General features: G+C 48.7%; 5 protein-coding genes across 5 annotated transcripts; 1 reads left to right on the top strand and 4 right to left on the bottom strand.

Moving 5' to 3' along the window:
* Window positions 1-605: 605 nt before the first annotated feature.
* Window positions 606-2,619, top strand: L228DRAFT_237267 (hypothetical protein; the record flags this gene model as incomplete). Its single annotated transcript, XM_018330913.1, has 3 exons — window positions 606-1,330; window positions 1,419-1,836; window positions 1,912-2,619. 3 exons carry the CDS (start codon window positions 606-608, stop codon window positions 2,617-2,619), a joined length of 1,851 nt encoding a protein of 616 aa, XP_018189881.1.
* An 815-nt stretch (window positions 2,620-3,434) lies between these two features.
* L228DRAFT_218714 (hypothetical protein) lies at window positions 3,435-11,062 on the bottom strand. The gene is made up of 4 exons (XM_018330193.1): window positions 10,639-11,062; window positions 4,939-10,527; window positions 3,914-4,879; window positions 3,435-3,795 (listed from the first exon to the last, which is right to left on the bottom strand). Exons 1-4 carry the CDS (start codon window positions 10,798-10,800, stop codon window positions 3,778-3,780), a joined length of 6,735 nt encoding a protein of 2,244 aa, XP_018189880.1. The 5' UTR covers window positions 10,801-11,062; the 3' UTR covers window positions 3,435-3,777.
* A 401-nt stretch (window positions 11,063-11,463) lies between these two features.
* On the bottom strand, window positions 11,464-13,658 carry L228DRAFT_218711 (adenosine deaminase family protein). Its single transcript, XM_018330192.1, has 3 exons — window positions 13,402-13,658; window positions 12,393-13,307; window positions 11,464-12,312 (listed from the first exon to the last, which is right to left on the bottom strand). Exons 1-3 carry the CDS (start codon window positions 13,550-13,552, stop codon window positions 11,576-11,578), a joined length of 1,803 nt encoding a protein of 600 aa, XP_018189879.1. The 5' UTR covers window positions 13,553-13,658; the 3' UTR covers window positions 11,464-11,575.
* Window positions 13,659-14,242: 584 nt separating this feature from the next.
* Window positions 14,243-16,641, bottom strand: L228DRAFT_237264 (hypothetical protein; the record flags this gene model as incomplete). Its single annotated transcript, XM_018330912.1, has 5 exons — window positions 14,243-14,261; window positions 14,319-14,539; window positions 14,595-15,047; window positions 15,099-16,486; window positions 16,557-16,641. The coding sequence occupies 5 exons, from the start codon at window positions 16,639-16,641 to the stop codon at window positions 14,243-14,245; spliced, it is 2,166 nt and encodes a 721-aa protein (XP_018189878.1).
* A 1,539-nt stretch (window positions 16,642-18,180) lies between these two features.
* Window positions 18,181-19,605, bottom strand: L228DRAFT_237263 (hypothetical protein; the record flags this gene model as incomplete). Its single annotated transcript, XM_018330911.1, has 1 exon — window positions 18,181-19,605. The coding sequence occupies one exon, from the start codon at window positions 19,603-19,605 to the stop codon at window positions 18,181-18,183; it is 1,425 nt and encodes a 474-aa protein (XP_018189877.1).
* Between the last annotated feature and the right edge of the window lie 5,596 nt (window positions 19,606-25,201).

Below are 25,201 nucleotides of genomic sequence, written 5' to 3'. Positions count from 1 at the left end.
ACAGAAAGCTTAACATAGAGCTTTCCCCTGGGTTGATTGGCGGAGAAGATATTAAGGCTGAAGGAACCGAGGGGACCAAGGCGCCAGGAGAAACGAACGGGTGGAAGCGAAAGCGAAACCGAGAGCGAAACCGAGATTGAACGGAAGCTGTCGAGAGTGGAGAGCGTCTGATTGGCGCAAAAGCGAACGCGAAACCGAAACCGAAAACGAATTGCTCAATGCTGTCGATCGCTGACGGCTGCTACGCCCGTACCCAAGCCAGCTTACGCCGTGATCGACACATGTTACCCCGCAGCTCCCTGCAAAATTGATGGATTAGATTCAGCCCAGCCAGTCCAAGCCTCAATCACCTGAATCATGGCAGCCCATATTACATCGATAAGGAGTAGCATCCAAACCAAAGCAGAAGCTTGGACCCCACACAGCCTCAGAATGTGCTGTCCAACTCCGTCTATAAATTGTCAAACAGACGCTTTCAAGGCTCATTTCTCACCACACTCAGCAACATCAACTTGAATTGACTACCACTTCACCTCTTTATTTTATTTTTTTCTATCGATATTCTGATTCCTACTTCTATCAGTTGGTTCACACCTCTGGAGAACATGTCTTTTGTCGTGCAGAAACTAGTTCGCGGCGTTGCCGGCGGCATTGGTCTAGCTTCTGAGAGCATCAGTGCTTACAAAGAGAACAAAAACTCGAAGAAGGCACAAGGTGACACGAGAGAGGAGCCCAGCGAAACTGGAATTGAATATCCCGAAGACAAGAAGGAGGGTTTTAATCCAGAAGACGATGATCCCGTAGAGGAGGTGGACGACGAGCAGCAATGGGCACTTGATGAAGCTCAAGACGAACTCACTGCTGACCGTTCACCGCCTCCCCTTTCAAAAGCCACTACGGAAGAACCTTCTGCTCCCGACCTTGCAGAGGCATTGGTTCGACAGTACCCCATGCACGAGCTCAAAGAACTGGAAGTCCCTCCACCTTCGTACGCGGAGGCCTCAGAGACCGGCGCGTCGCCATCAAAGCCAGTCTCTAGTCGCCCGATGCTCCCTTACCCTGTCGTGGTTCCTCAACGCAGACCGAAAGCTCGTGCTCGCGGTTTCATTCGTGCCTACCCACCAATTCTTGAAGAATTCGACATCGACCAGAAGGCGTTTCTTCAATTCATTGACGGTGCGAATAAACTCGCCCTGCAATCGCAGTGGATGCAAGCGATCAATTTGGCGTCTCTTGCCACAATTCCTCTTCCATTCGGTATTGGCGTCGCCATCTCAATTGCCGTTCAAATGGCCACAGATGTTGCTACTGAAATGCATGGACGATCAAGGTTCGTTTTCAATCAAAACCGGACTCGCGGTCCTTTTTAATTTCTTTCCTTTCTCTCTTGAACCACACCGCTTACAAAATTACCATAGGACAAACTCCTACATTGCAAAACTCAACAAAGAATTCTTCGGTCCTCGTGGTCTCTTCTGTCTCGTCATGACCTACAAGCCCAATTCTGCCGACCCGTTCGCCCTCCTCCGCACGGGCTCTGGCGGTGGCTCGAGCAGCAATTTCGACCTCAACTCGACCATCTCCAACACCCTTGCTGGGTCTCAGGAAACCGCAAACTTTATGAAGAAGCTCAAAACCAATCTGAGTGCCTCGCAGGGAAAAACCTATGGCGGCCAGCTGGAAATGCTGTTCCCCGAGACTGCGCCGCTCATTTATCCCGAGCTCGATAAACTGGTGCAAAAGGACGACGCAGAAACTCTACGCAAGAGGGATAAATTACTCAAGGGCAAAGAATTCACCGCAAAATATGTTGATAAACGCGCCACCGCAAGATTCGTATGTCTCACCTACTCCCCTTTCCGGATCTCCTAGAAAGGATCACAAATACTTACACCACATGCCCCAATACAGATTGCCCAAAACCCCGAGAGCGCCCTTGCCCAGAACACGCCCACGCCACAATTTAAATCCCGCTTCTCGGACCCCAACCACCCCGTCAACAGCGGCTCGCTCGTCTCCCTCCTCACAGGCGGCTACGTCAACCCGCCCTCTCTCCAACAACGCCGCCAGGCACGCATGGAGTCGGCTTATTACGGCCGTGGAGGCGGCCTCGGCGGCCGCCGCGGGCCCGGATTAATCGGCTCCGTCATCTCCGCTATCGGCGACGCCAGCGCCAACCGTTCTTCTGCCGGTGGGCCCTCCTCCTCTGGCCCCGCAGCGGGTACACCCGCCGCCCGGGCCTCTTCTTCTTCACGCTCGCCCGGTCCCTCTTCCCGCAATTATCCTCAATCACAATCTCAATCCCAATCCTACGACCCTGATCAACCATATGATCGCTACGGATACGGTTTCGGATATAGCTACGCCACCGGCAACAACCCCGACAGCAGCAGGCGCGCTCGCCGCCAAGCCCTTCGCGATATGCGTCGCTACCGCGGCGGTCCCGCGTTGGACCAGGACCCCGCGTATGGCGGCCAGTATGGCTCCGGTGGCATCCTGGGATTCAGTCCCATTGGCGGCGTCAAGAAGCTTTTGGGCCAGGATGTGCTCTATCTCATGGTTGTCAATATGCCGACTGATGAGGAAATGGCCGAGGCTAGTCGTGTCATGCGGTCGTGATTTTTCTTTTTCTTTTTCTTTTTCTTTTCTTTTTTTTTTATTCTTTTTTTATTCTTTTTTTCTTTATTTCCCCTTAAGCCCCTTGGGTGGAGGAGATGGGGGTGGCGGGGATGGGGATGGGGATGGGGATCATTCCTTTTCCCCCTTTTCTTCACTTTTTACATTTACCTCTTTTCCGCCCTCTAGCTCTCATGTGACCAACATTAGCAAACACTACAACACACAAAGTTTCAAAGTTTGTGGATATACCCGCCTTTTTTCGGCTTTTGCTGATTACTTTCTCCCTTATTTTTTTCTTTTCTCCTTTTTTTTCCCCCTTGTTGCCCAGATCAATTTCTAGGGAATGTGGGACTTTAATATTCCGACCTTGTTATATCGGCTATTCAGCAATAAATCATGAGATGAGTATAGTCAAAGTTAAAGTTAATGTTCAGTCTGGCCGCACGCGACGCAAATTGTATACGTCATAAGGACCTGGAGAACTGTTGCTGTGCTGTACATCATTAGATGTATACTTTCATTCAGACACACACACTTTCACACTCTCATATCAAATCCATTCGTCGTTTATCGAATTCAACCTTGGTTCTCGACCTATAAGTCCTTGACCACAAGTAAGTCCATGACATGGGAATCAATGAATCAATGTAGAGAAGAAAATGGTATTGATGAGTGGAAAAAAAAGTAACTACACCAAGAAAAGGAAATAACTCCAAAACGTCACACCGCGAGATGCATGCATGGCTATATATATAACATCATAGAAAAATTCGCAGCTATGAACATGAACACGAACATGTGCTTTGCCCAAATCAAACAAATTGACACTTGACAGACAAGAGAAAAAAAAGAGTTAATCAACTAGCTTCTTCTGCTCTGAGAAAGGTGTAAAAAAGAAAGGTGATAAAGCCCTTGATGACATATAACAGAAAAGAAAAGAAAAGAGAAGGAGAAAAAAAAAATAAGAGAGGAAAGAGAAGGGGGAAAGGAGAAGGGAGGGGAGAAGGAGAGAGGGGTAGAGAAAAACTGGCGCGCTTTTCATAAACTTTCGTGATATTCGTTCGTTAATTGTTTCCCAGAAGACTCTTCCGGGGGATAGTGGTAGTGGTATAGGCCCATAAAACGATACGGTGGGTATAGACTGGAGGTTTGGGGAGTTTAATGCCGTTTGTATTTCTGTGAAAGATATTAGTCACTGATGAGCAATAGGTTTTTTCGAAACCAAGCATAGAAAGAAAAGAAAAATAAATAAAGGAATGAAGGAAGGAAGGAAAGAAAGGAAAAGAAAACTCACATCCTCCAATCTTCTCCTGTTCTCGGGATCCAACGAATTCGTGGCGCCCATAAGAGTCTGAGAAATGGCTCTGGTGGCACCGATTGCGGGACGGAAAATGACAGTCGGGGTACGTTTCCACACGGCCTTTGCTGCGCCCTGGGCGCTTCCGCTATCAAGGACTTCTCCGGGGACAGCAACGATTGCGTCACGCGCCATGATGAGATCTCGGCCGAGGCTGGAATATGCGCCGCGCAAGCCCTGAACAACGCCAACGGGCTGGTCGGCGTATAAGCTGATAACTTTCTTCTCTTCCTCATCGGCTTCGTCGTCCTCCCAGCCTGCGCCGACGTCGTGGCCATGACCATGAGCCGTCCCGCTGCCGCCAACTCCAGGCTGGCTGAGAAAGTCCTCGGCACCTTGAAGGACAGTTTGCGTGCCAATTGCAAGTTTTGCACCGAGCTTGACAAGTTCGCTTGTGGTTGTCTTGGCGAACGCCAGTGCGCCCTTTTGGATACTCCGCACAATTCGGCCGTCCTTTTTGTATTCGCGAATCGGCACGACTACGAGATCCTTGACGCCCCCGCCTACGTTGACGAGTGATCGTACAGGCGCGAGACCGGCGAGGACTCCGGGTAATTGGTTGCGTTTGACGTCCGGCATCCAGATGTCGTTGAGCGTCTTGGAGAGCTTGTCAAATCCGGATATACCGTAGATGATAACGTGGCGGAGCACAATGTCGGCTTGGTCGAGGATGAAGAAATTCATAAATTCAGTGGTATGTCCGGATCGAATACCTGCGTAATCGACGTTCTTGGGCTTGTAATCTAGTCGAACTTGCACAGAGTTGACTTCAACACGCTGTAAGAAGGGAACGTCGGCGGGAGAAGTTTGTGCCTGAGCGGAATCGTCTTTGAATTCAAAGAAGCGTGTGATAAAGTCGAGAGCATCTTGGTCTACATGTAGTCGAAGGGGAAGGACGGTAACCTATCGATATATTAGCGCCTGAGTTAAACAGTACGGGGAATTATGAAATTCAAATTTACCTTGATGACTATCTCAGACGCCGCCAGTTCAGGAACCGGCCGGACATTGAGAATCTCCAAGTGAACCATGCTCTTGCCGGTCTCACGCTCTCCTGCATCATGCATATACGTCGCAAATTTCTTCCACGTCGATGTAGGTACGTTATCAAAGATTTCCAAATCTCGGACCCTTACGTCAATGGAACTTTGTGTTTCGCCTGAACCTTGCGGGAATACCACGAGATCTGCAGACAGCCCCTTGAGCTCAAATGCGATCTTATGCTTCTTGCTTCGCTGCAACCGAAGTCGCCTTCCTCTATGATGGCCCGGCTGTGACTGCCTACTGGGCGACTGAGGGACTGAAGGAGCATAGCTTTCTGTCTCGCTGGCGAGATCATCGACATTGCGGTTGATCTGACGCGCTAGTTCCCTTGGGTCACGGTTCGCTGAAATGCCAATGTAAATGGAGTTGAACAAGAAATCTCCGATGACAGACTCTTCCTCGCCCTGATCGGCCTCAAATGAAGAGCGTCTGTCACTCCGATTCCGGCGTTCTGTAGCCCTTATCTCGACATCTCGCACAGCCTTGGAAATTGTGTCTCTAGTCTTCTGCCAGTCATATCCATCGAAAAGGTTCCAGATGACGTGAATATCACGCACTCGTACACGAAGAGGGCTCGTCTGTACGTTTGTTCTGTCGGCAACGCCATAGGCGTTCAGCGCAGAATCCCACTTGTGAGCTGTACCTTCCACTCCCACCCCTGATCCAAAGTGGTCTTCTTGGAAGTTCAGAGGCTCATTACCAGGTGCAACCTCATATTGCTCTTGGAAGCTCTCAAGAAGGACCTTGTCCCCAATCTCTCGTGTGATAGGCTGGCTTGCCAAATGACCGAGATCGTCATCAAGCATACTATCCGCCATTTCCTCGGACGTAGCCCCTGGCTGTGGTCTGTAGAAACTACTGACATATTCAAGATTCCGCGGAACTTCGTCGTCCATCATGTCGCCTTCTTCCAGGCCGAGCGGGTACTCTTCGGCTACTTCCTCGCCCGGACCTGAGGGAACGAAAGCATCTCCCGAAAGAGAAGCGAGCATATCCTGAACAGGTATTACCTCAGTACGGTACTTGATGTCCTTGCTTGGCGGCATAGGTGGTTTGAGTCCGTTGATGATGCTGAGAAGCGTCTGCGTAGAGTCTGCGCAGGACTCCAGAACGAACAGATCATCCTTTACCTCCAGATCGATACACTTCTCATTACTATTTGGAGCTTTAATGACCTTTGCAGTAACCTTAGCTGAAGATATATAGCTCAGCGACACATAACCCATGTCACTTAACGTAGAGGAAATGTCACTTTTGGTGCTCGTATATCGTGAGGCCATGGACGCTGCAATCTCACTAGAATCTAGGAGATTGTTGGTATCATCAATAGCCATCAAATATGCTTTCTTGACCTCCAATGTGGCGCTGAAATCTGAATCCCTCGGAATAGCTCCAGCGAAGCGTGTATCAATCAAGACCACAAGGGCTTTTGAGGGCATGTCTCGTGGATTGAGTCCGACCATGGAGTCACGCAGAACAATATCCGCCTTGAGGGTCCTAGATGAAAAAGCCGATTCGCTACTAGAAGACGTTTCTCTAGAAAGGCGGGCCAACGGGCTGGTGGGTGGCTGCCGAGCGGTCAGAGTAATCACGGATGCTACCATATCATTGACGACGTCCTCTACAAGCTGCTCTGCTGATATTCCCATGGCCGCCATGAGAGTTGAAACCCGATACTCGGCTCGAAAATTCCAAAGCTTGATCCTTATAGTAGGCTCCATTTCATCTCCAATCATCCTAACCATGATCATGGGTACTTGCGCGTGGGGCGACAAAGTCTGTGAGTTGATAGCTTCGCCAACAAGCTCCTCCTCGGAATTCCTGTAGAGACTGAGGTTTTGAACACCGAGCGCAAGTAGCGATGGTAGAGTCACCTGGGCTACTTCCAGATTTTGAAGAGCCAAGTTTATCTCCCCAATCTGTTCATTGATTTGGACCCTATATTCAAGTTCTCGAATCAGTCCAAGAATTAAAATTCCAGGCCGGTCGTCTTCTGGGAGGTACTTGGCGACGGTCGAAAGCCTAGAAAACTCCTTGCCAAGAGAAGCGAAATATTCCAGATCGTTCAAATTGGCTATACCACCGCTGACGTTTGCCACGGTTATGCGGAGCACGGCACCCTGCTTTCTTTGGCGTAATAAAGTATCCAAGAGAATGTCGTCATCTTGTTCATACTTGTTATTGGAGGGATTGAGTAGAGAAAGAAGTCGAGCAAGATCCTTTTCCTCTGGATTAGAGAGATATTCGACTCGTATATTTCCCAGTTCAGCGGTGGCGGAAGCTGCGCGCTTTTCCAAGCGAAGGTATGGGCCACTGAGCTCCACCTTGTCTACTTGCAAACCCAGGCCTTCCTGTCGGCTAACAAGTTTCATTGCGCTTGTCTGAAGCTTTACGCTGCATACCCGGCCGATAACATGTACGAAGATACCTCCGATCCTAACGTTAGCCTTTGTGCTTGCAGCTGAAGAATCTTCAGAAGGGGGCATCGGAGTCTCAAAGTGAACACCGCGAGAACGCTTTGCGGGTTTGCTGCCTGTGTTCTTGGCGCCGACAATTGTGGTATTAGAAGCGATAGAGCTTCCTAGATCCAGGATACTACTGAAGCCACCCAGCCACGTTATAGTGTCGTCAAGTCTCTCCAAGTTCAACGAAACATGGAGCGGTAAAGTCGTCACCTCGATTTTGCGTTTAATTCCTGTACGTGTAATGGAGAAGGAGACGTCCTTATTGGCGGCACTTGACAAATCTCGTACAGATGCCCTAAGCCTACGACTGGCATCAAATGATAAGATAACATCAGAACCATCCCCAAGGAAAAACTTCTCAATTGATGCTCGGGCCGATGAAGAGTCTAACCCAGAAATATTCTTGATTTCGAAACCTGTGACGCTCGTAGAGATTAAGACTTCAGAAAGTGGTTGCGGATCGAGAATACCGCCAGCAGAGTTGTCAGTCTGCTCTGCTGGACTCTGCAATACACTATAAAGGCGATCGAGCAGTTTCAGGGATATGCGATCAACCCGCAAAAATGTCTTTAATTCCTTTTGTTCAGATTTCCGTTCCTTGGCTTCTGGTTCCTTGGGTTTGGGAGGCTCATCTTTTGACTCTGGTCGCAGTTGTTGCAGGAGCTTGATAACCAGACGGCACACACTCATATCCACGGCGAGGTCAATAGAGCGGATGAGGAGGTCGATACAATCGAGGTTCTCCTCATGTGTAGAAGTCTCCATTGGTGAGTAGATTGAGCTTTCATGCAGTGAACTAGCAAAGTCCGGGAGGAACGAAGAATGGTCAGGGTTGTGTCGTTCAAATAGTTTCGAAGCTTCCCCACTATTCTTTCGCTGAGCGTAGGCTGAGAATCTTCCGTATGAGCGTGAGTGTGGATCTCCTGCAGGTGCCACTTGTGAAGGACGACTGTTACCATCGAATGGCTGTGCAGTAACATCTGGTGTTGGCCCAGACGAAGTTGACTCCAAGCCTGGGAGGCGAATACTGACGCGATCAATCTTCAAGATCTCCTTGGTCACGCGAGAGGTATTCCCAGACGAATAGGATTGCTTTTCTGAAGACGTTGATTGCAACGGATGTGGCCTTTCGGGCGCTGTTGCGTGACCAAGCCCTGTAGATTGCAAGGGTGATGTATTGAGCCCTTCTGTACTAGGTTTTTCACGATCGGCGGAAACACCTTGAGTTTGCATATAGACAGAACCAGGTCTCGGAGTTACCGGCCTAGCGCTCTCCTCAGCCGCATGGCTTGGATATTGACCAGACTGGCCCAGATCATCGTAGCGTGACGCATCCCAACCACCCGGCATTACTATACGTCTGCTTTGAGATGGTGAATCTCGGCTAACTGCACTCATATACATGCTTTCCGCTTCTTCGTGACTAAAGACCCTGGACTGAGCGAGATCATCTCCGCACGGTGTACCCGACTGAGTGCTTGATGTCTCATTGCCAGAGCTCTCTGCGGGACTGGGTGGCTCAATTGGCTCATTGCTCATTTCATCATTAAGATCATTAGCCTCTTCCTGAGAGACAATATTTGATGCAACCAGGTCGTTCTCGGTAGTCCTAATATCACTCTGAGATTCTTGAATGGTTGGTTCTGATTCTGACTGTGACGTGTGGAGAGATTTTTCGTCAGTTTCTTGGGTACCCTCAGCTGTCTTTTCATGAATGACTGAATGCAAGGAGCCTGTGAGCAGAGTATCAACATGGGGTAATGAGTCTTCGAGACTATTAGTGGACAAATCAGGTTCAGAATGTTGCAGATCAGCGGACTCCCCGCGCATTCCAGTCGGTGACTCAGGCTCCTGGGCATCCTCGTGGGCGGATTTCTCGGTCACTGTAACATCGTCTTGGGAACGCTCGACCTTGGGGCTGCGGTCGTCTTCTTCTTCGTCATCATCATCATCGCTTGCATCTGCGAATCGACCTCCATCACTCGTGGCTACAGAAGTCTCCATTCTATGGGGAGCTGGAGGTGGGCCGGCGATTGATTCGAAAATTGTCGAATTAAGCATATCCTCGACCGCGCCGGGTTCGTCAGTGACTGATGCATGTGAAGCACTGCGGGAGGTTCGAAGACTGCTGCTGCTGCTGCCTCTGCTCATTGACCTTGGTTGTTGTTGCGGGCTCTTCATGCCTCCTCGCTCAGACATGGCGCTAGGGAAAGTGACTGAAGGTGAAGGCGGTCCAGCAGAACGCGTATGGCTCGCAAAAAAGGATGCGTCAGAGATGAGCGCGCCACGGATATTATGCAGAGATATAGTTCTCTTTCCTGGGACAGCATCTTGTGGCGTTGTTCGGGTAGTGGCGGCAGTTGTTGTGACACCCTCGACGTCCACATCTTCAACCTTAAGTTGGACTGTGACAGACTCTTTTGAAGGCGAAGAAGCATTTCCTTGTTGCCCATCGGTATACAAGTCAATATCCAGATTGAACTCGACGTCTTTAACTCTGACCTCCAATCGATCAGCAACCCCCTTGAGGAAACCCGCGAGAAACCCGGGTAACGTCAATGCTGTCCCTGTCCCGGAGTCGATTTCAAGCTCGCCGTCATCTGATGATACTGTCGACCCTTGGAGGTAATTTGACTGCGACGCGATGGCAGCTTCTAACTCGGCTTTCTCCTCTAGCGGCTCTGTCTCGAGAAATGACTGCGCAAGGTCTTTTGTCGTAGGCAGATGGCCATGTTCCTCGTCTTCAAGGTGCCTGCCGCTACGTGGGCCATCAGGGGAACCAGGTGGGGATGAGAGATGCCTGTCGCCGCGAGCACTCTCGCCTCGGCCACTTCTGCTCGACTTTGATCCACTTTCCGGCTTGACCGCATCCTTTGTAGGAATGTCCGCATCGGTCTGTACCTTTATCTGGATTCGGGTGCCTTCAATATCAACGGCAATGGGTTTACTATAAATGTCCGCTGGGATGGCAACTCGAAGCAACGGAAGGCGGGCATGGGCGAGTTCGAAGTTCGGGGGCAAATTAAGCAAGGCCGAGAGGGCCTTTTAAAGTCAGCAAAAATTGTCATGATCCTCATTTTTCCATCAAGTACATAAATCAAAAGTGCATGCTCCTGGGACTTAATCCGGAGCAACAAGCAGTACATGTCATACCTTCAATCTGAAACCCACATCTCGGAGCTCGACGACACTCCGTTTACCCCATGCTATATCCAGACGATCAAGATCTAGTGTCTCCGTGTCCAGGAAGTCAACGCGCGACAGAGCATATCGCAAGAGGCGTTTCTGAATGGAGGACGGGAGAAAGTACGACATAACGACCGCCCTCGGCAGGGAAATTGATGCCTGAAATCAGTCGCAAAATGGGAGGTATCATGATAAGAATGTTCCTGGAATGAAGGATGATATGGACATGGTACGAAGGAAAGTCTATATATAAAGTAAAATTGCGTAAAATGATGAAATGTTCAAGGGTAATTGTTCGAATAGCAAATAGATATAATGTCGCCGTTTAGGCGTTACTGGTTTCGGAGGGTCGAGCTGGTAAGAGGACGGCAAATAGTGGCTGATTACAGTACGGCGGCGATACGGCAGCTCCGATAAGCTGTAAGGACGGTCGGCTAAGGGGGGCACATGTTATGACGAATAACAAGCCAAATGATGCAAGCAGAACATTCAGACAGTGTCTTGAGCCATCGCTTGGTTTTCTTTTAGATTCAGTTATCTTCCTTCTTTTAATAATTTTAACATCACAGAAAAGGCTCTATTTAAGAATCGAAAAAAATCAAGAAATAATTGGATGTGAAAGACAAAGTCAGGCTGTCAGGTGGCCAGCGTGTCAGTGGATACGGGGAATGACCCATTGCGGCTATTGCCGCGTCTCACCGCCTTTGATCACCGCCACATCAACCTGTCGATACACCTGAAATAAACAATAATAAATACTCCGATGGAGAAGATCAAATCAAGTTTCTAATTGGTATGGATAATGTTGAATGTAGATACGAGAACGCTTCTCATCTAAGTTGGTCTTGGTATGATCATCGTCAGGTTCTGAACAACCTGGAATACTGTCGCAATCATCTGCGATTCAAGCCTCTGCATCATCGCCGCCCTCTGCACCCTCGGCGTCATCTCCATATTCCTCCACCACCCACTGGCAGAATCGCTCCCATTCAATATTCCATTCTTTCAGCCTCGCAGCCCGGAGCCCTTTCCCAAAAGTGCCATCCTTAATTCCCTTGACCCAGTCTGCAGCACTCTCATCCTCGAATGGGCTCCACCGGACGCTATTTTCTGCCAGCGCTGCAAGACCCTCTAGCCCCAAATTATCCCACGCCTGAAGACACTGCCAGAATTCATGCGTCGTCCCACTCGTTCCCTGCCCGAGGATAGCAGGATCATCGTTGCAGAGCGATGCAGGGACTCCACGAGCCAGTAGCGCCGGGAGGGTGTGTGAACAAATGGACCCTGTGAGCCGTAATACCTCATTCGAGATGGGACAAGATTCGACCAAAATTTTCTTTTCCTTGACCATGTCAATGAGAAGGGGATGCTTGTATAATGAATAAGCATGCCCAAGACGGCGCGTCCCCAGCAGAATAGCATCAAAGAGATTGTGATCCGTCTCACTGCCGTCGCCAAGGCACTCTCCGGCGTGGAAGAAGAATGGGATCTCTACGCCTTCTTCTGCGCAGGATTTGCGGAACCAGAATAGCTCAGGCGTCAAATCTTTCAAAGTTCGGCCCATGTCCTCTTGGCCAACGAGATCGTATCCCGCAATAAGCTCAGGATACATTAGTTTGGCCTCAATGCAGTAGTTCATATCTAACAGTCATTGTCAGCCGACTTTCATGTGTCGTAAGATTCATCAAATACATATAATGTCAGAATCGGACAAAACTTACTTTCAATAACGCTCCTTCGATCAAGATGTCTCAGCGTAGTCCATATCATTCTCGCGCCCCAGAAACCCTTCCCTTCCTCGGTTGCCTTAAACTTCTCCACTTCTTCGCCCATTACACGAATCATCTCCGCATATCCTTCAAACTCTTCCAACGGAGCTTCGGAGCCTTCTTTTCTATACTCGAACATGAAGACTTCTCTCAAATCAACCCACCTCACGCCATCGCTGAGCAGCTGATGACACATCTTCCTAATGGCTTGGCGGAAAATCGGCTCGTAGAACAACAAAGACTTGAGGATAGCAAACGTAGAGATGAATTTTCTCCAAATCGCATTTAGCCCGTGATGATGCTTCAGCGATTCCTCGGCGGTTATCGTACAGCGATCTTTCAGCCAAGAAAGAAATCCCGCGCGGCCACCATCCGGAAAACTGTCTGCGGCAGCCACAAGAGGCACCAGGGTACCGGGCGTATAGTCCGAGGTCCAGATTGCCGCATTTGTATCCGGATCACCGGCGGTCCTCGTGTTTGCATTGGTGGTCTTCGCAAACTGAAATGCCACTTCACCCATCTCAAGGTCTGCCTTACTTGTTAATGGCGTCATGGAGGAAATACACATCCCATCTATACTAAGAGCCAGCTCAAATAGCCAATCTAGCTCAATCATTGCACAAAGATGAGCATGCAAAAGCGAGCCCTTGGGCAACTTTTCCACAATTTTCCAAAGACGAGTTTGCTGCATTCGGTCTTTGGCCAAGGTGAACATCATTCCCGGGAAAACATCAGCCTTCTCCTGTGTAATGAGACTTTCTTCAAACGCGCCTGTCCAGACCGTTCGACGCTCTTCAGCTCGAATCCGCGACACGATAGCGCAAGCTTCAGCTGCCGCTGGGGAAAGAGACTGACGGAATGCATTATCTTCTCTTCACGTCAGTCGGATATTTTACACATTGCTTGACTCCAGTTTTGAACGTGGGTACCAGTAACGAGGCTCAATATCAGAATCTCTTACCACTGCGTAATTTCTTTTCTTGGGATATTAATGCGTCTCGCCCTTGTATGTATTTCTGCATGAATGGGTCGGTCATCTGAGGAACACCCTCCTCGATTTCATCCCAGTCATCGCCATCGCTTTGTGCATCTTCATGTGCTATAGAAGACATTTTGCGTAATATTCTTTCTCAGTCAAATCAATTGTATATTGGACGTTAAGAATGTTAGCCACCCCTGTAATTAGGTGCTGTCATAGAATTTAGTCACTGCAAAATCCGTTGGAGAATGAGTGGGTCATACGTTCGAGGTACTGCCACTTACGGTAGATTTGGAAGATCTACTAGGCTGCGAGCCTTACTGTAGCGATTAGACAAGCGAGACAAGTTGGAGTTGCGGGGTCGCTAAGCTACGCTATCCGCCTAGATGCCGGCAGAGGTTGTGGGGGGGAGCGGATTCTGTCATAATTTGAGTTTCTACCAGGGCCATAGAGAGACTTGTCAAAAAATATAATAAGCTGAGCGGTACAAAACCACTCAGGTGCTCTACAGGCAGACACCTATTTAGAGTAACGGCATTACAGGAGGGCATTGTCCACGAGCACAGAATATTCCAAAAATAAAATAAAGCTGAGGAGATACATGTTGATCTATTACCTGAATTCCCACATTTTATATGACACCAACACCCGACAAATGCGTCAAACAAAACATTACTATGAGCGCTCAAGTACCAGGGCACGAGCTTGAAAGAATTTCGCTGGCACTTACACATCAGGATAAGCCCGATGCGAATGCGGTGCCAGACAAAGTTTTAGAAAAGCAAAAGATGTCCAGATGGACGATTCTAGAAGAGAATGTAGATCAATCAACCTTGATCGCCCTAAACATGTGTGTTAGACTGAGATTGCTGAGAAAATGGGCTACCTGATGAACTTACCCATAGATCCTCCTAATGAAGGCATACGCCGTAAGGAAACCCACAGTTCCCGTTAGCAGACCGTACACAGCGCAAGCCAAGAAGCTGTAGCTAAAGAAGAGCAAACTCGATGTAAAGCCCATGATATGCAACTTGCTATGATAATACCAGATCGAATACAAGTAGATCCAAACTGCACTACCTCCACCCAGGAAGAAGGATTGCCACCACCAGTGGTAGTTCTAATGACACATCAGCAAATTTACGTGAAGAGAGTCAACCAGGGCTTTGGCTTACCTCTGCGCAAAGCTGCATATACGTAGCAACGACAGTTACTTCAACAACGGTCAAAATTAGGATGATGCTGACAACGCTGAGGAACCCAAAGACATAATAATAGCCGCTCTTGTCTTGCCAAATGCTCTTAAAGACGAATATAAGTTCAATGAAAATGACGGCAAATGGAATCAAACCAGCCAGCATGATGCTAACGCTCGGCTTGGTGTACCATGGTTGTGCAGGGATTTGACGAGGAATCGCGTTCGGCTTCACCGGGTGTTCGTAAGAGCCAATCCTGTTGAATCCATACCAGCTACCGACATAAACCAGAGGCAGCTGCACCAGAAGCCAAAGCGCAGCAAGACCCATGAGCGTGGAGAACGGAATTGCCGTACTCGATGCTTGCGCCCAGACAAAGAGATTCAGGATGAAAATGAGTGAGAAGAGAAGACCAGGGACGAGAATGGCAGTCTGCAGTCAAGTTAGCATCTTCTTCATCCGATGAGATAAGATATTACTTACAATAACAGTGTTCTTCCGCCAGTTCAAGCCGCCAAAGGTCCTGTAAACTCGACCCGAAAAGTAGCCAGAGAAAATTCCGGCGAAGACGAACAAGCCGACACCGACGCTGACAAAGCCGCCCCTGAAACTCGGGTTCAACACGCCGAAGCAGCTCAGGACAAGCAAGCCAGTGGCCATAAAAACCAACTGCGTGCCAGATCCGATGAGCGGAGCGAGGAGACCACCATAAGGGGGCGGCCTGAAAACATCGGCATGGACAAGCTTCCACCCGGTGATATCTTCAATGGCTTCGTCATCCGATGAACTGTCAGCATCAGTACTGAGGTCGCCCTTCTGCTCCAAGAGACCTTCCGAGAGTTTGTCACTGGGCCTGGGCGACTTGGCGCCGTTCAGACCACGCTTCCGTTTCGGTTTCAATTTGAGATCCTCGAGACTACCTTCGCGAGAGAATGCTTTGATCTCCCCACGGATGGTTCTGGTGAAGATGACAGCAACCACAACAGTGAGAAGACCAGCAATGAACAGAGAATTGACAATAGCCAGCCAGTGTATCCTCGAGCTGTCATCTTGATTGACAAAGTACAAATCCCATCGATTGGACCAGTCAATTGTATCATCCTCGCGAAAGTAGACAGAATAGGTATAAGGAATAGTCAGAGTCGCGCCATCGTCGAGATCCTCCTGTGCCGGGGGTACATAGGAGAGAGCAGCGTATTCTTCCGGAGCGGTTGTGGAGTTAGCAGGAAGATAAAGTTCCATTCCATTTTCCACAGAGAGAGGCTTGTCGGGACATCCATTATCCTTCCTCTCCTCGGCGTTGATACTTTTGGTGTAGACCTCGAACCCTACAATGACCTTTCCACCTTGCAAGCCTGCCTTTCCAGGTGCCTTGCGCCATTTCAAGACCAAAGTGACGTGATTGTTGATAAAGTACCGCGGCTTGCCAGTGCTTGGAGAAAAGTCCTGATAGCCCAGCTTGAAGCCGGCGGCGTAATACTTGCGAGACTTATCAACAGTGACGAAGCTTGTGGCGCCAGGAAGGTTGTCAACGATCCATTCAGCAACATATCCACCTGATATGATCTCTTTGGCACGGTTCAAAGCACGTCGGTCGACTTGGTGGCTGCACAGATACTGACACTCTTTATCTTCTCCCATCGTCAGCTCATAGTCGGAGAGCATGATCCTATCGCCACGAAGGACTTCTCCCAGATTCAGCGAAATGCTTGTGCCGCTGGTGAGAGGAGATCCCAGGTGTCTGCGGCCCGTGGGCGGGCAAACAAACGGAAGTTCATAGTAGGCAAATTGTAGCTGGGTATGATCCGAATATATCTTATTCACATGCAACGGTACCGATTCTCCATCTTTGTAGCTCTTTATCGACCATCCTATGGCGAAAGTCAATTCCCTGCCCAAAAGGAAAATGGAAAAAAGAGAAATGATTTAACAGACACTCACCCGGAATATAAAAGGCATCCACGGAAGAGAGGCTCAAAAGGGCCGTGAGCAGGCTGAAGAAGCCTATCCGAAAATCTGCGTGCATTTTAAATGCCCGAATCACCAAGTCCCGAAAATACCGCGATAAGCAAAATTCTGGGCGTCTACACCAGAGGTATTGCACCTTTTTCAAGACAGTCTATATGGGGAAACGGGATCGAGTCAAGGACACCTGCCAAAATTGTAAACCCGTCCCAGCCGGTCAGGTCACCACTCCAGCGAGAGTGGGAAGCCGATCAGCCTCCCCAGTGTACGATAATCGTCACAAAGGGTGGCCTGCCCAAGGTCGAGATTTCCCGTTCCGCCGATGAAGGTAATTGATGAAGATTGACGCGTCGAAAAATAAGCAGATTGGAACGTTGTTCTCACTGGTTTGCTCAACGAATATGTCTCTCTACCTGAAGGCGGTTGTATCCGGATGCGGTGGGAATCAGAAAGCCGCGGAATCGCTCCGTCCGAGGTTGCGTAGAGTCAGAGCTCCTCTGCGAGAGAAGTTGCTGAAATGACTGCGAGCATACGAGAGTTCTATGACAGGTTGAAGGGTTCGGTGCACCAAGAGTCGAGGCACGCTACCAATTGACAACTTGGGTAGGATACCTTAGGTATGACGACGGCAAGGGTTTCGATCAAGGGCAACTTGGGGGGGTGGGAGGGAAGTGTCAAAAGCGAGCGGAATTGGTACCGAGTACCTCTCCTGAAATTTACCTACGGGAGGTAGAATTGGAGACAGGAGACGAGACGGAAAATTTTCCAAAGTCTAGATCAGAGCAGGTAATGCGCGATGCTGTGAAGCAGTTATCTCTGTGATTACGATTAAAGGGGAGGAGAAAAAGCCAGCGAAGCGTCAAGTTTGGTTTCTGGTCCAATCCTTTGCTTCTTGCCAAGACTCCAATCGGGCTGGTGATTGCGTCTGCTTCTTCTGGTTCCCTCGGGCCCTTTGGAAGCGTCCGGGGGGCTAAACCATATCAGGAAATATTACGTTGCCTTTCCCGCCACCGCGGCCAACTGGGCGTTCGCCAACATTTGTATGGAACACTGGCCAGGGCACTTTGGGGCCCTTTCATTGCACCAAAGGGGTGCAAGTGGGGGTTAATTCGTGTGTTATCCAAGACACCATCCCCGACTTTGCTCAAAGTCTTCGCACTTGGCTCCGCGCTTCGTGTGAGGCTCTCTCTCTCGCGCGCTCTCCCTTGGGGTGGCTCGAGGCGAGGAATGTCCTTTGGTCGCCAAGAGGGAGTAATCATGTGGGTGTGATACTAATTTTAGCAACCCGAAACTGAAATGTCACAAAAACGCTTGTAACGTGCAGATGATAATGATAAGGCCCATGGCAGCGATGAGCATCGGAGTGCATGCCTTGGAATAATTTATAAATTTGAATAAGACATTAATGTATACAGTATTAAAGGCTAAGCTAAGGAGTAACCGATAATCCGATCGGTAACGCCAAGTCATGCTTCATGTTAGAAGCTCTAAAGAGCAGCAACAGAATTATATCTACATAAAACAAAGACCATCAAATCATTCCACACGGCTGAGCATAATCTATGAACAAACAGGAACCATGTCGCACTTTTGAAACAGCTTACTTGGGCACCTTCCAGCTAGAAGACTTGTGAGAGCCAGTGGGCTGTGCCGGGTAGCTGCCGTTGCCACTGTGAGTAATTGTGGTTGAAGCAACTGACGGCCGCGACGTAGGCTTGGTAGAGTTGCCAGGCTGGGTCGGCAGGCTAGGCTGACTGGGGTGAGTAGGCTGCGTAGGTTGATTAGGCTGGGTTGGCTGATTAGGCTGATTAGGCTGAGAGGGCTGACTGGGCTGACTGGGCTGATTAGGTTGACTGGGTTGGCTTGGCTGATTAGGCTGAGAAGGCTGGGTAGGCTGAGCTGGGGAAACCATCGAAGAAATATACATGGTCGAGACGATGGTGTAGTAGACAGTCTGGGCTGGAGGGCAAGTGCCAGCAACCGGGCCAACAGAAGTCACAGGCGGAAGAGTCGTGTGCGGGCCCGCAGAAGTGACGACTGAAGAGCCCTGGGCGACAGGAGCAACAAGGGCTGAAGTCGGCGTCGCTGGAGAAACGACAATAAATTGAGTCGTGGTTGACGGGAAAGTGGTAGTGTACGACGTTGGAGTGAGATAGGTCGAGTAATAGGTAATTCCACCTACCGAGGTGACCGGTGTAGAGCAGGGGACAAAGCTCGTCACAATCGAAGTCACCATGGTGGGCCCAACAGACGTCTTTGTAGTAATTTCCGTAACAGAGCCATAGCTTGTAGTAGTCGTGGTATTGGGAGGGCGTGTTGGACTGGAAGTGGGCTGGACGGGATTGACAGTGACGGAGCCAGTTCCAGTCGACTTCGTGGTAGGCTGAACGGGATTGACAGTAACGGAGCCAGTGCCAGTCGGCTTCTGAGATGGAGAAGTTGGCTTGCTAGATGGTGTGAAACCCGTGCCCGAAGGCGAAGTTGGCTTCTGAGAGCTTGACGGAGTGAAGCCGGTACCAGAGGGCGAGGTCGGCTTCTTGGAGCTCGACGGAGTAAAGCCGGTACCAGAGGGCTTCGAGGAAGTTGGATAGGTTGGCTTCACAGATGGGGAGGATTTGCTGCTGGAAGGAGTATACCCAGTTCCCGAAGGTGACGTCGGCTTGGACGATGAAGTGGGATAAGTTGGCTTGACTGAGCTCGATCCAGTGCCTGGACCAACGGTGTAGCTCGAAGAGTGGGAGGTGCTTGAAGGAGTCGATGTAGTGCCGTGGCAACCACCCTTGCAGCTGGTGACAGTAATGGTCGAGGTGGTCAACGTCGTCTGCACCCAGGTGGATGAGCCCGTGCTGACGGTACTCGTGACAGGACAAGTGGTCACGGTGGTATACGTTGTCAGTGTATCAGTACTGGCAGGATGAATCGTCGACGACGAAGAGCTCGAAGTCGTAGTGTTTTGATAAGTGTTGTAGTTGGCCGAGGCTGACCCGGCAAGGGCCGCCACGAGCAGCGGAAGCACCTTGTACATGGCTCACACAGCAACTGGAAAAAGAAGACAAAGTAAACGAGAGAAGAAACTCTAAAGAAGTTCAAGCGATTGACTTTGATAAGATTTCTGGATCAGTCAAAGCGAGAGACTGGTGCTCCTGAGAAGCGAATGAATTAGCAGTGTGAGAGAAAATTGGATGTGATGTATGGACGGGGACAGGTTCCCCCATCCTTATATTTATAAAACAGTAAGTCCATGGCAATTTCTAAAAATGAATGTGCTCGTAAATCAGCATTTGGGTGGTAAGAGAAGATCCATGGAAACCTAGACCACCTCATCAGTGGCGCTGAGAAATAGCGACAGACCGCTAGTCAACAGTCATGAAAACATCAGAGTAGTAAACAGGTAAGAACGGACACCATCTCAGCCGGAGAGAAGAGATGGTGTTGAGCAAATACGAAGAGAGCCGCAACGGAGCCATCCGAGAAGCGATGCAGCCCTACTCTTCGGTGTAGGGATTACTCCAGGGATCAAGCTTGACATGCGCAGGTTTGAGCGAACAGAGGACTAAAAAGTTGAGCAAGTCGACCTGGAGTAAAGTTACATCAACGGGGCGATGGAACGTGGAACGTGCGCCTTAGGCAGGATACTGTGGAAAGAAACACGGAAAGCGCAGACAAAGAAAGGCAAGCTCAGTGATCGTGGCGCTCGTACAGCCTTGGTCCGTCGGAAGTTGGGTGTGGTGAGATCTTGAGCTGCTGGCCATCGTCCATACTCAAAGTGGTCATTGGGGGCGCAGTCGTCGAGTTTAGCCCTACACCATGCGAGCTGGACCAAAGATTCGGTCTATCGAATGGAAGGGGAAAGCGCAATGATGCATCCACCGCATCTTCCGACCTGAGAGCTTAATTTAGGATTCTTGTCTCTCTTTCTCACCCTCTCTCTCGCCACGGAGAAACGTCGGCCGGGCAAAGCACGAGGCTAGAGAGAAAATCATGGGGAAGGCCCTTTCCATTTGGACCGCAGGCGCAGCTGTCGAGAGAGCGTTACCCAGCTGAGATGGCAGGATTCGAGCCATCAGCAGGAACTGGGATGATTATTTCCCGAACATTTTTCCAATTAAGATTCCACGCTTTACCAACTCCGTCGCTTCTTTGCGGATTCGAAAATTCTTCCATGAACTTTCCTGAACCGGACATGAGTTTGGCCAACGTTGGGAATTCTCGGTGATTTCTGTGTCTTCGATCCTCCCCCTTCATCGCTTCTTCCCACTGCCATCTCGGGCGAATCGTCCCGAGAGCTGGAAAGTGTACGATGCCCGCCCTTCGCAACGAGTAGCGATTTCCGCATTTGGTCAAATCCAGGTGCCTGTCTACTCTTCAGCGCTATGAAACTGATACGAACATTTGCTAGCAATAACTTTGTCTCCAGAATATCTGCTTCTCTCCTCGTGTTTCTAGAAGCATATGATCACTGATCGGACTGACCTTTTGATACTCTTGCTAAATCACACATATCTCCCCAGGCATATACGAAATAATCTAGTCGCATGTATTCTCACAGGTAGCAGTCACTCGTTTGTCACCCACTCAGATTCGACTGGTCCCTCGGTCTCTCCCTCTTGATCACGTCAAAGGACCACCCTGCTTGGTCGGCTTAATCTTTGCTGCCAGTTCACAGACGGGCGCGGGATCAGTTATGTTTTAAATCATGGCGGGATATTATTAGCCATCTTTCTTTGTTGAATAATCCATAGGTTTAACCCAAACCTGCTCTGTACTCCGTGCCGCCAAAGGCAAATTAACAGACGTTGGTCCTCTACAGACCTCTGGATGAGAGCACGGGAAATCCAAAGTCTCAGGTAGATTTCTCAATTGACCATTGACGTCAACAGCCTTGGACAAGGGACAGATAGCTGTTCACGTACTTTTATGTGGGTCCAACTTCTTTGACTTTGTGGGGTTCGGGATGCTCCCTCATAGCGATCCGTCTAAATTGCGCTGCCGTCCCTTAGCACATTGACCACACTTTGGCTCCTCCGTCCAAGTAGTCAGGACCTCCGAGCCTATCCCACGTCCGGTCGTAATCACGCCAGCGGTGTTTCCAGGCTTCCAACTCTTCGCTATGCTTCTGTGGCTTTTGGTTCAGGAGGGTCATCTTTGACTGAGCCATGGTCCTCTTCCACATTCTTCGTATCATTGATCACGTCGCGTAATGGTGTAAGGGAATATACGATTAACTTGAGATATCCTCTTCTTTTTTTTCTGTCATCTGCTTCTTTTGCTCGGAATGTCCTTTGGATGACAGTTCTTTACGAAGTCTCGCAGACCTAGAGACTTGACGCCTTGACGACACCACCCTCCTGTGTCGAAAGGTCTTCTACCCCATCTATTCGGGTAGCTTACTACGCCAAAGACTACATCAAGAGACTACATATGCCACCCAAAGATACCAGGATTTGATTTATTCCAGAAACGGGAGAACTGCGGATTAAAGTCAATTAACATATCTTCCGGCCTAAGCTAACTCTAACGGATAACTTCATACATGGAACCATAACAGAATAAAAACCACGGGAAGGAAACAAAATCTTATTAGACTAATACAGCAACAGATAACTCTATCAAAAATCCAAAACTTAAACATCAAATCAAGGTCCATGATTCGATCAGATCAAATACTCTATCGTGACCGGGGCTCTAGTTCAACGACCAATCCTGCAGCGCCTTGTCAATCTCCTCATTCAGCATCTGCACGATCGGCGGGGTAGCCTGCCGATGCACTCTCTGGTATCCTTCATCGTCTTCATCATCTTCATCCTGCGTAGTAATGTAAGCGCTCTCGGAACGGATGGACCGGGACCTACCTGGCTCCGCTTTACCGCGTCTTACTTGCTCCAAGTTCATCTGAACCTGATATGCCGCTTCCAAATCGTCTGTATTGTCCGAGCTGAAATCCTGTCCACGCTTTTTGCCTGTATGGTGCACTCTGTTTTCCTGCCCTTTGTCCGTCGTGCGGTTCTGCACACTGTTTGTATAGGCCCCTTTGTTGGTATGGCCCGCTTTGCCCGTCGTAGGGTACTGCGCCGCGTCAGTCTCATAGTACATGTAATCCGACGTCATTGTCGGCTTGAACTGGCTGTATACACCATCAGCCTTTCCTTTACCTTTTTCTTTGCCGTTTATTTTGTTCCCGTCGTAGTAGCTGTTATTGTGGTTAGAGCTGTTGTGGGTAGAGCTGCTGTGGGTAGGGTTAGGACTATGGTAATTATCCCCCTGCAGCTGCTGCCCCGTCACCTTCTCCCCGCGTCGCTCCGCCTCGATTGCCGCTTTCCACATGGCCACGTCCGATGGGATCAGCGAGCTGCTTTTTCCCGAATGGATCGATGTGTCATTGGCATGTGTGGGTGTGCGGTAGGCTGGATGGATGGGCTGGTTTGATGGGAGTTCGTGGACAATATGGACCGGATGGGTGGGTTGGGTTCGGGCGGTATGAGCTGCATGGACGGAATGAGTTTGATGGGTTTGATGGGATTGATGGGATTGATGGCCAGGATGGTTAGGAAGGGTAGGAAACATTTCGACTGGATGCAGTGGGGTCTGATGCGTCAGGTACATTGGATAGGTCGGATAGCCTGGATATTCTGGATACTCTGTGTAGCTTGGATGGCCTGGACTGCCTTGATATTCTGGATAGGCTTGATGTTCTGGGTAGACTTGATGGGCTTGATACTCTGGATGGCCTGGATATGCTGGATGGACGGTGGTTTGGGGTCCAGATTTGGCGGTCGTCTTTGACTTGGAGTTGCAGGGTAAATGGAATGGCATTTTAACGTCTTTGTTATTTCGTCTTTAGTTTATATTTTCTGCTTTCAGACTTTAGGTTTCGGTAGAGCGTGGACTGGAGTTTCTTTGGTATTTGTAGTGGTTGGTATTTGTAGAAAGCTTGTTAAATATGTTTGTAGAATGTAGCAGTGTCTCGATGATTGATGCTTGATGATTAATGTCTCGAAGTAGTAACGATGATGATGATGCTGATGTATCAAAGTAATGATGATGATGCTGTATCAAAGTGATGATGAATGACAACAGCGTCCAGGCTCATTTATATACCCAACGTCCTGATACCATATCCAGTGTGCATCTTATTCTACATTTTTTCACAGTTGTGTATACCTGTATTTTCTGTTCTTCTCTTCTCCTGTTCTCTCGTAGAGTTGTTTTCTGTCGTGGCCTTATTTGCTGTTGTAAACTTGTTCACTCGTCATGGACTTGTTCTCTGTCGTAGGCCTGTTCGTCATGGAGTTGTTCTCTGTCGTAAACATGTTCTCCTGTCGTGGACTCGGACTCGGACTTGTACTGCTGCTGTACTGTATGAGTATAATGATTCAATATATACATTATATGTGCTTACACTTACACTTGATATGAACAAGTCCATGGTAGAGAACAAGTCTATAACAGCTGAACAAAAGTATAACAGAAAACAAAAGTATAAATGTAAATAAGGTATATAGTAAACAAAAAGTATGTATCAAGTGTACAATAAGACAACAGAAATGTAAGTATAAAGGTATTGTACATCCCGACTCAATCTGTCATGGGTAGAAATCATTGTAAGTTGTAACATTGTTCTATCAAGGATATGGTGGCATGGCTGCATGGCTTTGTTAACAATTTGACCTAAGGTACTCGACAACTTGGCAACTTGACAAGTTCTTTGTGTGGATTACAGCTACCTTATACACTACCTAGGTAGTTACACACTATACAGTACACGCTGGACAAGGTACAGGTAACGGGTAACAGGTAACAAGACAATGTCCTTACCAGTTAGTATACTAACGTAGGTGGTAGTCACTCATGGAAATGTCCGCAATCAAGGCAGTATCATTTAATAAAATGAACAATATATTAACATCTATGCCCATAACCACTGACTGTTGACCACTATCACTAACTGCTGTGGCTTGCTACCTTGGCATTGCTCACATTATTCAAATCGTTCACATATTGACATATTGACATGTTGACATGTTACATCGTTGAAGCTTAGCTGCTAAAAGTATACCCAGTAATAACAAGACGACAATTCAGTCCATGCCATGTTGAACAATAAACACGAACACTGAGCACTGAACAGTAAAAAATAAACACTGAACAAAAATTAAACATCGAAGAGAAACCCTCGACAGAATAAGAGTTAATTAAATAATAGAGTAAGAAAACAAAAAAAAAAGTAGGCTAAAAAGAAAATAAACTAAAGAAAAAGTGCGCTTAGCACGGGTATCTCCATCCATCCATTACTGCGTTGTTCTTGTTTCCCAGGTCCTGGGCTTCTGCTTTTCCCGATGCAAATTAAGAAGAAGTAAATAATTAAAGAATTTTAAAAAGGAAAAAGGGGGAGAAGAGAAGAAAAGAAAAGAAAAGAAAAGAAAAGAAAAGAAAAGAAAAGGCAAAGCCGATCGAATAATAAAGTAATACTTTTCCCAGCTTCCCAATTTCGGATGATGCTGTAAACGCCGGATAACAACAAAGACGGGTAATAAGAACGCGGAAACAAGGAGACTGTTAAAGTCAATCCCGTAATATGCATACTCCCAAACCGAACCGATCAAGACATAAACGTCAGATAA

Source organism: Xylona heveae, assembly GCF_001619985.1.
Source record: "Xylona heveae TC161 unplaced genomic scaffold L228scaffold_3, whole genome shotgun sequence".
Lineage (NCBI taxonomy): Eukaryota > Fungi > Ascomycota > Xylonomycetes > Xylonales > Xylonaceae > Xylona > Xylona heveae.
This window is presented reverse-complemented; position numbering and strand designations above follow the sequence as displayed.

Excerpts from the sequence above, each read along its gene's own strand:
- L228DRAFT_218714 (XM_018330193.1), bottom strand. The coding sequence starts at position 10,800 with ATGTCGTACTTTCTCCCGTCCTCCATTCAGAAACGCCTCTTGCGATAT. Across the intron at positions 10,528-10,638 it reads ATGTGGGTTTCAGATTGAAG|GCCCTCTCGGCCTTGCTTAA; the intron begins GTATGACATGTA and ends TGACTTTAAAAG. Across the intron at positions 4,880-4,938 it reads CGTCTGAGATAGTCATCAAG|GTTACCGTCCTTCCCCTTCG; the intron begins GTAAATTTGAAT and ends ATATATCGATAG.
- L228DRAFT_218711 (XM_018330192.1), bottom strand. The coding sequence starts at position 13,552 with ATGTCTTCTATAGCACATGAAGATGCACAAAGCGATGGCGATGACTGG. Across the intron at positions 13,308-13,401 it reads AGAAAAGAAATTACGCAGTG|ATAATGCATTCCGTCAGTCT; the intron begins GTAAGAGATTCT and ends CGTGAAGAGAAG. Across the intron at positions 12,313-12,392 it reads TCGAAGGAGCGTTATTGAAA|ATATGAACTACTGCATTGAG; the intron begins GTAAGTTTTGTC and ends AATGACTGTTAG.